We start from the raw sequence: 12,724 nt of genomic DNA on the forward strand, positions 1-12,724 counted from the left end.
TGGTTGGGGGTGCTCCTTGCCACCAGAAAGCTAGTCATGCTAGCCCTAGGAAACCCATTCCCAAAGTAACAGCTGCTGGATAGCTGAAGACCAGAAAGGAGGAACTGAGTCAGGAGTCACTCCACAGCCCATCCCACATCAGGGAGAGCCTGTGGAAGGTTCTGTTACTGCTACAAGTAGGTGACTTGGCCACTGTCCTGTGATGCACCCCATGTAAGGAGGGGTCCCAATAGTTACAGAGCATAAGCTGAACCTAGCTGCAAAAATCTTGTGGAAGGAACTGGATGGTGAAGTAGGACAAAGGCTGCTCCACACTGATGTGAGTTCGAATTAGGAAGAAACATGAGCTGGTCAGAATCAGTGTGTCAAGGGTGGATTTGCCTTATTGGTCTGTGGGTTTAACACAAAGGAAATTACTGTCTTGGCTTTGTTAAGAAAGTGAGGCACTGCAAAATCCTAGCTGTAACACGAACTACCAAAGCCAGCTGAGGCTGGGTGCACGCTGTCTGGTTACAGGGCAGGAGAGCTGCTCTGTAAGGGGATCCCCTGCTGCTACCTGAGGCAGAGCTGGCTCCGACACTGTGTCTGCACTGGGGTATTTTACACAATTTTGGTATCCTACCTTGGCATAGGTGGACTGCTTTAGCGTAATAAATGACTGGGCTGTTACATAGCTGGATAGACACATCTGCTTCGGAGACTTGTGAGAAAGAATTGTATAGCCAGAGTATCACTTCAGAACTCCATTTCAGGGTTAATGAAGGCTTTCTAGGCTATTTTCCAGATAACAAAACATTCCTATACAACTTGATGTTGCCTTCACAGGCTAGTAAAGGGTGGTCACTCACTGCTCATGGAGGGAGGAAATGGTGGCTCATTTTCTGAGAGGAGAAGAGGGGAGCAGTAGGCAGTAATCCAAGTCAGTACCTCATGTACAGACAATGCTCCAGTTTCTGTCCTAAATGAATATCACAAGAGAAATTACCACTATGGGAACAAGCAGGGTTCAATGATCTGGACATTTCAATGAAAAAGTCATTTACATATTTGGAAAAGAAGTGTACAATCTCATCCCTAACAGGACCCAGCGGAGAATGAGATCAGGATGCACTTCAGTTAGGCAGCCCTTGAAGCGTAACCTATTAAAAAAGATGACTACAGAGTAAACCACCACATTTAGGTGGTAAAAGGTATTAGCAAGAGCTTTAACAGCTCCTTGCTATTCTGCTGCCTATGCGATCACAGCAGCTAAAACGGTCTTGAAGATGGGAACCAGAATCTGTGGGGAAGGGAGACATGCCTGATGTAAAGAGATAAATCAATCAACAACCCAGACAGGGGAACAAAACACAAATGAAAATTCTAAAAATCCTAAAAATGTAAGAGTGATCATTATAACTTAACAAGAAATGCTGTTCAAATGTAAGTCTCTTATAAGCTTTTTAGTCTATATTAATAAACTCTTTAATCTACGCTCTGATCTAATGTAAGCTTTTTAGTGTATAGTATATCTGTCCTTCTGAGCCTTGCAGTGTTCCCAGTTGCTTCCCATCACACCTTTTGCCGCTTTGGGGGTACAACATTGATTCAAAACATATGCATCCCAAGAACAGTACGAGTTTGGGAAAAATAAATAATGGCAGGATGTGGGTGGGAGGCTGACTTGCCTTTCCCAATGCAATAATTATTTGTGAGAAAATACTCCCCACGTGCATTCTGGCAAATGTTGAAAACCAGATGCCCTAAGCATGAGATCTTCCCGCTTAAGCTAAGCAGTATTTTACTGTGGCTTAGGTTGTCACTTTATAGGCTGCTCTGGCTTAAAGGCAGCCTGTGTTATGTTGTCTCAAGAAGATTCCAAGAAAAAATCCTGGTGAAGAAGCCAAAGCTTCTCCTTCCCAGCTGTGGGGCAAGAAGTCTGCTGAACTATGTCAGGGGCTGTCTGCTTTCACGCAGGGCAGAAATCTGCTCAGTTTTTTAAGAAGTAGAGACCAGCAATAAGGTTTTCTTCCTCTGGTCTGACTGCCCTATCTCCATGTAGGACGGGAGAAGCAGTCCTGTAGTTTCCCAGCTGGGTGTACCTCTACACTACCCCAACTAAAATTAAAAGAAGCAGTCATAGCTGGTTGTGTCCTTTCTCAGGTTTACAGGGCAAGGAACAACCTCCACTGCTCTGGTGAAACTGGGTGGCTGACTTGTTCTGTAAGCCTCTAGCATCTATTACTGCCTGAACAAAGATGGCAGAATTCAGTCCTCTAGCATATTTGTGCCACGCTGGGTGAAAAATCTGCCCTTCTGCTTCTGACAGCCATTGATTTTGCAGTGCACGCTTCAGTGTTGAAATACTTGTTTAGGAGACGAGCACAGCTAGAGCAGTCTGCAAGGGGCAAGCGCATTGTTAAGGGGACACTAACACATGGAACTAGATCGGGCAAGTCAGGGGACAGGCTGCTTCCAAGTTTATTTTTTAGTTTGGCTGAGAACCCAAGACTCTTTGATGGGAATTTATAAACTCAACAAAGTCAGACTCTTTGTGGTAGTGGTAGATGGTGCAAAAAGGGTCAAGGGCCATGACTGCAGCTTGGGGTGCTCAGGCTGGATATTAGAGTAGCCATCTTCCCTGGGGAGGTAAGTGCGGCATTAGAGCAGATTACCCAAGAACTTGTGAAATCTCCATCCTTGGAGATTTTCAAAATTTAACTAGACAAAGCCATGGCTGACCTGATTTGGTGTTGGTGATCATCACGCTTTGAGCAGGAAGTAGGACTAGGCACCTCCAGAGGTGCCTTCCCACCAACACAGCCATGATTCAGCAGGCTGTGATGGAAAAAGTTTGGTCATGAATGGGGAAGACACCAATCTTCACCATGTCTACCATCATGCTGCAGTCCTACTCCCTCTGTCAACCACGTCTGGTGCTGGCTCTGTGCTTAGTCTGAGGGAAACCAGAGTGCAGGAGAGGATTGGTGGGGGAATGGCGGCTGCTGACATGGAGCTGGGTCTTGCCCTAATACAGAAGTGCTTGTAGGCTATGTTGATTTTAGAACAAACAAGCTCAGTTCAGCTGTTGCCTGTGAACATGTAATCCACTAGCATGGAACAGAGAGGGGTTTATGCAATTAGCTGGAGCGAAAGCAGCTATTGAAAGAGATTGCACAGATTATATCACTGTGTAAATTATTGAGCTGATGTCCTGGAGGTGATAGAGGAAACCCTTCTTTCTTCTGTCCTGAGGATGGCAGCTCTGAAAGTTTATACCTGCCTCCTGGAAGCTGTAGGTCCTGTAGACTGCTTAGATAATTGATTTGCAATTTTCATCAGCCAGAGGATTTATGTAATATATAGACAAACAGAAGGATTTTATACTTCTGTATTGGCTGAACCATGGTTTATTTTCTGGTTGTGGGTGAAACTGTTGTTGAATAAGCGGCAACCCCACACACCACACACCCCACAAATCCCTCAGTATTGTGATGTTTATCTGGTTAATATTTCTGAGCAATAGTTATAAGCAGTAGTGAATCACAGGCAAGATACAGCCCTGCATGGCTATAGCTACATTACAGACTCTATACCTTTTCTTAGCATCTGCAAAGACACTCAAAATGCCCAGGATCTGAGTGGGAGAGGTGTGCTGCACCTGATATCACCCATGTTCTTCTCCCACGTGCTGCATATGGTCCAACTAGATCCCTGTGCTTGCTAGTGCACTGGGATTCCCTCTCTACAAAACCAGGTACCCATTAGCTATCCCCAAATACAGAAGAGGTTTGGAGAGCAACTTCCTTAGCTCTCCTCTGAGTCCAGGAGGGACTAGGTTCCTTTTGTAGCATATCAACATTTCCAAGCTGGTTTCTCCCTGGACCTTTTCTAAAATTCACTTGAGTATTGGCTCCCCCCATCCCTGGTGAGCACTCATGATGGCACTGGTGGAAGATGAAGTCATACACCCTGCATGCAGTATTGTGCATGTCCCCAGGGACTTCTCATCAGAAGAGCCTGCCTACTGTTTTGGAAATAAGGCTTTACCCACAGTCACCTCCCATACCGTGGGATCCAGCATTTCTGTGCGGCACCACCCTTCCCTCCCCCTTCTCCCAAGGGCACAGCCGGGAGCCCTTGGGTTGTGGAGACTTGTCACAATGGCACAGACAGAAGGAACATCATGTCTGGAGGCAAAGGAGGCAGGCAGAGGGGTGGGCTGAGATCTGCTCTGGCACTCAGAATTCTGACTGCCTGGAGATTTCAGGGCTAAAAACAATGCCCACCTCGTTCTCTTTCCCCCTGGCTGGAATAAAGAGAGAAGGAGCTGCAGCTGTGTGCCCTCCGGCTGTTCATCTGCGCAGCTGTGCTCGCTGGACACGCACGTGCAGCAAGCGGAGGGCTTTACCGAAGGAAAGCAAACCGGAGCAAGCAGTTTCTCATTTCATGTGGCTGTTGTGAAAACCATGGCTATTTGGTATTTTGGGTAGTAAGTAGGCCCTACCACGGTGAAGCTGCTGTTTCTTGTGCCCCTCAGCCATCGCCCCTGGGGTCAGTGAGTCCCTGGGCTGGGGGCAGGGGAAGCCCTCCTGGGGGAAGATCACTTATTAAAAGAGAGCTGTTGAACCACAGTTGTTGTGTAGGACTAACAAAAACAAAGCCAAGCCTGCTGATCAGAGCACACTGTAATTCCAGGCACACCTCCCTCTGAAACTGGTTTCCGTGTTTCCTTCTGAGGAGCCATGTACTACTTTCATTCAGCAAGAGCCAATGTTTTAGGCTTACAGAAACATCTGACAATAAAGGTAGATGTCTCAAGAGATTTGTGGCAAGCCCACCTACAAGCCTACCCCAAGTATTTTTGAACACTGGCTGCCAGTAGTGACACATTTAGTTTCTCAGCTGTAGAAGTGCGGAGAGACAGATTGGAAAGAGTTCTTTTTAAAAGTGGGCAAGCTGTTTTATACTGCCTTGGTGATTGTTAGCATTTTCTAATTTTGACCTTCAGGCCCCCAGATAGGCATATTTGTAAAAGGTCAAATGTTAAAAGATACCTTGTGTGTTCCACACACAGCCCTCTGCTCTGCCTAGTGAATATTTTAGTGACCCATTTACAGCAAGCAGCTTTTATTGAACAGAGCAGGCAAATGCAGAGGGAAACAGAAGCCCCGTCATCCTTGTGACAATTATACGTCTGTCTCTATCGGTGTAATCCACCCTCTCAGCCTGATAAACAAGAGCTTGTGGATGGGGTTTGGAAGAAAGGTGACCATCACCTTCTGTGATCTGAGTATTTTCTTGCACACACCTCAGCTAGCCTGTAAAGCAGGTAAGTCTTAGCCTTTGCACAGTGATATTGCTCAGGACTCCAATCTTACCTTGAATTTCATTCTAGATTTTTAATCTTTCTCCCAGGGCTTAATCAACATAATGTTTCCCTTTCATGTGATTTCTACTTCTAGTTTTTTTCTGAGGCAGCTGCTCAGCAACTAATTGCATTTCCATCTTTTTTCTCGGTGGTGCTACCCCATGTGCTTTCTTACTGCATGCTCGATGAAGGAAACCCTCAGGAGTGCCTAGCTCACTTTTGTTTATTGCAAGTAATTTACAGGGAAAAAGGTCAGCCCAAGCAAACACAACCAAATAAACAGAAAGCTGATGCTTCTATTAACCACCTAAGAACTGATGTGGACCCTTCTGTATAAATGCACATCCACTTGGGCTGCTATCATTTGTTGATCTCATTTTCTTGAGAAAACCTTTGAATGAACAGGCAGGATGGTGTGCCTTCCTTTTCCCTATATTTTCAGCTATGAGTATGAGAGATTTCCTTTTACAGTAGTTTTGCAAAATGAATGCACAGTAGATCACTTTCTTAAATATAAGGCCCTCCTTTCTGTTTATCTTTTCAAAGTAATTGCTAGGACAAAAGCTCAGGACAATGTTTTGTAATAGCCTGGCCTTGCTCACACACAGCTGGCAGGATGGATCAACTGAAAATCCATCTTCTTCAGTACCGGTAGCAATTTCTGTCTTCAGCTAGCTCTCCATCCTTTCCCTGAGACCAGCCTTTGGTTTGGCTCCTGTGCAATGTCACTGACTCTGCTTCTTTGCCCCACAGTTCACCCACTCACTGCTATGTCCACACCACTGGAGGACGCAATGGACACCTTGATCAGAATTTTCCATCACTACTCTGGCAAAGAAGGAGACAGATACAAGCTCAGTAAAGGAGAACTCAAGGAGCTTCTCACCAGGGAGCTCACTGACTTCCTTTCGGTAAGATGCAGCTCCTGAACCTCTTGAGTTACTGCTTCATGAGTGGTATAAGCAGCTATCCAAGTGTTCAGGAATAGCATCTCCTTCTGCAAGACGTATCCTGACACAGCCTCTCAGATGACAGTTGTCTTTGTGGAGCTGAGCAGAAGGAGATGAGGTCAAATGTCCTGTTTGAGAAGTGTGTTTTCAGAGGGTGGTCCAGCTTTGGCCACCAGTGGCAGATGGGTACCTGTGCTCTGCTTACTCCTCTGTGCATTTGAGCAGGAAAGCAAGGGCAGCCTAGAAGCAGTAGAAAAATCAATGCTAAATGAGGCTTTAATCAGGTTTTTGTTTGTTTGTTCATTTTTTATAATAGGGCATAGATAAATCCTTCAAAGAATTAAATCCAGCAACCAGTTCTCATGAGACAAGAAGGTAGCTCATGCACAATGGCCACAGGCACAGCACAGCTACTTGTGCGCCTTGCAGAGAGTTGCTAAGAAAATCCTTTCAGCAATAAGCTGCTGATCTGAATATCTCTTTGCGCATTTGTTATGATCTGCATTACACAGCCTGGGTGCTTTTTATGGAATCATGACCAGATTCATAGTTGTTTTTCTGTAGCCTCTTAACAGGAAAAATTGTTGTGGACCCTATCACCACCAGTGGCATTTTTTTCTACATTATATCAATTTCCTTTATTTGGATTTTCTTTTAATCTTGGCTATTGATTTATTATTACGAGATTCACTGTTCTTACTCCCACTAAATGGGATGTGTTGTTTGCTAAGTAGGAATCTTCTGAATATGATGAATGAATGTATAAGAGGACCGCTTATGAATAGCCTGCTGAAAATCTAAGTACTGTTGGTTAAGGGATGACACAGAGAAATGCACATTATAAATTCGTCTTGTCAAAAGAAATCAGCACTCAGCAGCTCCTAAAAACTGTTTGATTCATTTCAGTGCCTATTTATTACCTGTATTCCTTCTAAGAGCTGCACCATCTTCAGTTTCTGTTGCTGTGCACTTCTGGGACTCCAGACCTATGTTTTTAATGCTGTGGCTAGTAGTATATTACTATTCAAGTGCATATTTCAGGCAGCCTTTTATTTAATAGCACCAAGGCTCGTGACACAGCAGTGGGTTTCACTGTCAGGTGCATCAGACACGCATTCAAGATCTGCACAGTTAAGTCACTTCTCTTTCCCTTTAGGGCCAAAAGGATCCCCTTCTGGTTGATAAGATTATGAAAGATCTGGACTCCAATGAAGACAATGAAGTGGATTTTAATGAATTTGTCATTCTGGTTGCTGCTTTGACTGTGGCCTGTAATGATTTCTTTGAAGAACAGCTAAAGAAAGAGGGGTTTTAAAAATGCTCAATACAGTCAATCTCCTGGCGGCAAATGGAAGCAAAGCACGCCTAGTTAGGTAGCTGTCATCAGCATTTAGTGAATACAAACCATCATCCCTCCACCTGTTACTGCTGTAAGACACTTATGGAGCAGATCAGCAGCTGGTGTAAGCTGGACCAAAGCCAATTTACACTACCTGAGATCTGACTGAATATTTTCAGTCTTTGCACTGCATGCATCTGTAACATGCATTCATCAGTTGCCCAGGTCAAGGGCTTGGGGTGACAGATCCTTTGGCAAGAGTCGAGACCTCTATTTCTTAAATGTCAGTGGGAAGTAAAAGGCACAGGAATGATAGTTACATACTTTCCGAATTGGAAAATTTGGAACGAGGCATAAAGCTTGCAATTTAGGTTTCAGTCATTCTATAACAACCACATGTTTGCAGCTGAAAAAGACCAGCTTGTTTTTTGCTCATCTCTGCTTGTTCTAAAGCCCTTTTTGGATGTTGTTTCATTACCTCCCCACACTCTCATATTTCAGATGTGGTCACAGCTGTCTCCTGCCTCCTGAGCAGACAGTACTGCTTGTCATTGTTACAGGTTCATTTCCCCCATCTCCCCAGATTGAATTTTGTTGTGCTGGCATTACTGCATCCCAGTAGTCCACCTCTTCATTTGGCATAAATGGATTTATTCATATGATAAATTATTTAAATACATAGAATATTTAGTCAGCAAACTGCTCAGAGGGCTGATGGAAGGACTGGGTCTTCAGGGGAAATATAAATGCCTTCTGCTTTCACTATTCTGGCACCCTTAAGAGGGCTTTTAGAGGATCACTTGTGGGGGATTTAATGGTGAGATCCCAGGGCACAGCTTTGTAATGTGAGTCATCTTATGGAACAATTATTTAATCTCACACTGATCCAACCCACTGTGTGGAAGTGGTGCAAAAGGGGCAGTGGGACCCCATGGCCAGGCATGGCAAGAGTAGGGTAATCTGGTTTCATGTTAACCTGCTCGTGGGTTGAATTAAGAGTATTTCTACACTCCAGTTTGAATTAAGCATACTTCTAAAGCCCTGAGAATCCTCAGTGGCAAGGTGTCGTAGCTTTTCCTTTGCACAGAGAACTCCCTTTGTTCCTTGTTATTTTGTTGGCAACTTCAAACTGTAATAAAAGATGTCTGAATTAAATGAAGATTTTCTGTTTGTGTAAGAGGTTAATAAAAAAACATCCCCTTGTTGATGTTGATACGCTGCTAGTCAACATTTGAAGAATGCATTTCACTTGTCTTTCCTCCCCAGACCCCATTCAGTAAAAACTGAATAAAGTAAAAAACGAATAGTATTTGTATAAAATCATGTATCATCAAGAAGATGTAATGTATTGTAAGAAGCAGATTCTAATAAATAAAACAAGGGGCAGGCATCATCCTACAAAAGGGGCCATCACCAAATGATGTTATCCTAGAAATAAGGAGACTTTGCAGTGGTGGCAGGGCCACAACCTGCTGCCTTTTTAACTCTTCAGTGATACATGTTATATTGTATTCACAGAAGATCTTCTAGGGGAACACAGCAAAAATTATTAAAGTAAAACTGACAATAGTTGCACAACATATTACCCCTGCAATGTCATGCACCTCAATATCATTCCAGTTGTTGGACCAGGGTGGCAGGAGTATCAGCCAGAAAAAGTAAGACTGCTTTTATGGATCCTCATAGGTCCTGAAGACTGTTGTCAGTCTCCAAGCCTTTCCACTTCCAAAGGGAAGGGAGAGAAGAGCAGCTTAAAGCTTCAGCCCAAAGCTAAAAGAAATAAGATTGTTCCAGTAAGGACAAGTTTCTTCATTACGACTTTTAGCAAGAGGCTCTTTGGAAAAAAGATCCAGAAAGTCCATAAACCCTCTGCTCATCCCTGATGAGCCCCTGGACCCATAGCAGTGCACGTGCCAAGCAGAATTATGGTAAGTCACAGCTGGCAGCAGCAATGTCCCATGGGATCAGGCAGCAAGAGTTGCTGCTCTGATGGAGAGGGTCACTGGAGCCACCACGTCAGCTGAATTTACTAGGAATTGAGTGCAGCCTAATTCCGCTGCAAAAGGGGCTTGCTTGCACATGAGCTATGGCTGAATCAGCGGAGAATGACTCGATCTTTATTTCAACAAAAATTTTATAAAACCTCATAAATCACCCTTTTTGGCTTGGCCAAAAGTTTTCTTTTTTTTTTTTTTTGGTTAGGTTTTTCTTATTGCTGTTTTAATTGCAAGGACATCTGTTAAACTCTATCAGGTTTAAAGAAGAAATCTTTTTGCAGAAAGACCGGAGACAAAGCAGAAAAGGAAGAAAATGCTGCAAAGCACATTCAGATGCTTGAAAACACAAAGCTTCAGCACAATCTGGGGTCCTGAGGTGAAGAACTTGCCATCCTAATTTTGGGCTAACCATGGACTGACCCACTGCACCAGTGGGTCATTCTTTTGCTGTTCTCCCACAGGAGCCAACTAGTGCTGCATTAGTAGACACCACTTCCAAGAAAGATACCTGAAGATCACCTGAAAGTTTCAAATTGCCTCTGGACCAGAAAAAGCTGTGAGCAATCCCCTTTTCTGTAAGCAATCCTCAGGAAGGAGAACTGTATTGAAGTCACTTACACAAGATGGTGCTTGCATGACCAGCCTCACTGTGGCCACTTTGTCCTGCAGAGGTGAACATACTGTTTTCAGCTTCTCTCAGAAGGGAAAAATGTCTCCTTCAAACACGAAGGCAATATTTTTTTCTCATTGTTTACTGACACTTTTCCTGCTGACTTCAAGTTTACCTGTAGTTCATGAATCTTGAAGCACTTTGAAGTTTTGCATGCAGAGGAAGCTTGCTGTGTGGCTTTCTCCAGAGTCCCTCAGCTTTAAGAACAATGTCTAATTTACAGGCATTTTTTTCATTTGTGTTATCAGACTGTCTGAAAAATTGATAGCAAATTGAACACTGCAATATAACCTAATATTTTTAAGTTACATTAAAGATCAATAAAAATACAGCAATGCCAGGCAAGATCTTTTCTAGCTATTGTGAAATTGTTTTATCTGACATCTAAAAAGCAGATTATCAGAAGAAAAATGGTATTATCTTGAAAGCCTCAGCCTTTGCCATTTGCTTTTATTTCAGTTCAAAAGAGACTTGAAGTGGAGTGCAACTAGGTACACAAAACCTGATGCACTATCAGTAAATAAATTTATATTTTCTTCAGATTTGGTATCCAACTACAGATCTCAAAGAGCTGCTTGTGACAACACTCTGATGACAAGTGCTTTGCAGTGGAGAGGTCCCTCCAAGCTCTGACTTACCAGCCAGGTCCACAAGGAAGGCAGTACCTTTTTCACTCTTAGGGCAGTGTAGATGGTGTCAAGCACAATGGGATAATCATAGAACAGAATAATGGAATCATAGAATTGTTTAGGCTGGAAAAGACCTTTAAGATCATCGAGTCCAACTGTTAACCTAGCACTGCCAAGACCACCACTAAACCATGTCCTACAACATCAGTTCCTCCTTGTAAAGATGAGGAAAAGAGCTGCCTGGAGTTGCAGGAAAGGAGAGAGAAGTTATGCTAGGAGACCCCAACAGAACAGGTGATGTTTCCAGCAGCCAGAATGTCATGAACTGCTTTCTACCAAATGCCATTCAAGAAATAATTTAAAGTTATTGCCAGTGACAATTTTATATTTATGGATACAAATCTGGTACTGCACTTGCGGGGACGCTTTGAATAGATGGAGTATCTGTGCTAACTTGCACTCGCTAGCAAAGGAAATCCAGCACCTCCAAAGCCTGTCACAGCTGCTGGGCAGGCAGAGAGCAGCGCATGCAGCACGTGCGATGCTGCCCAGAGCCGCTCAGGGAAGCACAGCAGTACAGCAGCTTGACGTGTCTGCCTGTTTGGGCTGGGAAATCTGGACAGGGCTGCCTTTCAAACCCTGGTAGCTACTAGTGCATTTGCTTTGCGCCTTCGGCACCACAACACACAGGCTGGCAAACCGCCCGGGCTGTCAGCACGGTGCCTGCCCTGCTCAGGTGTGCACACTTGTCCCTTAGCAAAGCGGGTGTCCCCTCCAGAGCAGAGTCTCCAGGACCTCTCCCAGCACAGCAATTGCTGCCATGGGCTGCGGCCACAGCAATGCGCTGGGTGTACGCAGTGTGCATGGGCTGCGCTGTATCTTCTCAAAACCTGTGCAGGTATCTCAGTGAAGCACAGCTTTGGGATACCCCACACAGCCAGGGAGTTACTGCTGTGGCACAGGCAGGCCAGGAGAAGGAGGAAGAAGAGCTCTCCTGTAGCAACACAGATCCACCCCAGGGCACTCAGCCATCAAAGGCAGAGCCCCTTTCCAGGCTCCACGGCTGCAGTGAAAAGCAGAGTATGGCCAGGAGGGAAAAATCTTAGGCACAGCCCAGAACTCATCATTCCAGCTAGGCAGCACACAGAAAACAGCCAGCACCTCCCTGATTTCAACCCCAAAGAAGTTGGGTAAAAGGTCAAACACAAAACTTGCCTCTGAAATCAGATTAATCTATATAAAGGTTTTTGACTGGCAGGAAGATTTGTTAGACTGAGATGTGATTTCATGCACATGTCTAATAAGGGTTTTGATTGACACACCAACAATTATTAGATGTATCTTTAAGTCTGTTGAATGGCACTTGAAGAAAAAAGGGGGGCACATTTTCAATTCTGTCTTTCTTCCGGCATGTGATACAGCATGAGAGATAATGTTTCATTTATGATCTGATAATCTGTGTTCTAAGCTAGTTCTATCCACATCCTTTCCTCTGAGTTGGGCTATGGTGGGTTATAGGGCCTAGACAGCCATCAGAGAGAGCACATGACTGAACTTCACCAGATATACTATTAAAAAAAACCCCCACACACCACAACAAAAGAAAAGAAGAAGAAGGAAAAAAAAAAAACACCCAAGCGAAAAAAAGTCCAGAAGCACTAAAAAGCCTGTCCTTTTTAAATACCAGCTCTCAGCCACCTGCAATCAGTTGTATTGAGGGGCAACTCCCAAGGAAGAGAGCTGCAGCTGCATCCACTTATTTTACCCTTACAAGCAGATTCTCAGCTGA

General features: G+C 44.2%; 1 protein-coding gene across 1 annotated transcript; it reads left to right on the plus strand.

Moving 5' to 3' along the window:
- The first annotated feature begins 5,102 nt into the window (after nucleotides 1-5,102).
- S100Z (S100 calcium binding protein Z) lies at nucleotides 5,103-8,789 on the plus strand. Its single transcript, XM_040580023.1, has 3 exons — nucleotides 5,103-5,311; nucleotides 6,104-6,261; nucleotides 7,457-8,789. The coding sequence occupies exons 1-3, from the start codon at nucleotides 5,230-5,232 to the stop codon at nucleotides 7,613-7,615; spliced, it is 399 nt and encodes a 132-aa protein (XP_040435957.1). The 5' UTR covers nucleotides 5,103-5,229; the 3' UTR covers nucleotides 7,616-8,789.
- The last annotated feature ends 3,935 nt before the right edge of the window (nucleotides 8,790-12,724 follow it).

The sequence above is a fragment of the Falco naumanni genome, chromosome Z (genome assembly GCF_017639655.2).
Source record: "Falco naumanni isolate bFalNau1 chromosome Z, bFalNau1.pat, whole genome shotgun sequence".
Lineage (NCBI taxonomy): Eukaryota > Metazoa > Chordata > Aves > Falconiformes > Falconidae > Falco > Falco naumanni.

Coding starts and splice junctions, on each gene's coding strand:
- S100Z (XM_040580023.1), top strand. CDS start 5,230: ATGGGGTTTGGAAGAAAGGTGACCATCACCTTCTGTGATCTGAGTATT. Junction 5,312..6,103: donor TCAGCTAGCCTGTAAAGCAG/GTAAGTCTTAGC, acceptor TTTGCCCCACAG/TTCACCCACTCACTGCTATG. Junction 6,262..7,456: donor AGCTCACTGACTTCCTTTCG/GTAAGATGCAGC, acceptor CTTTCCCTTTAG/GGCCAAAAGGATCCCCTTCT.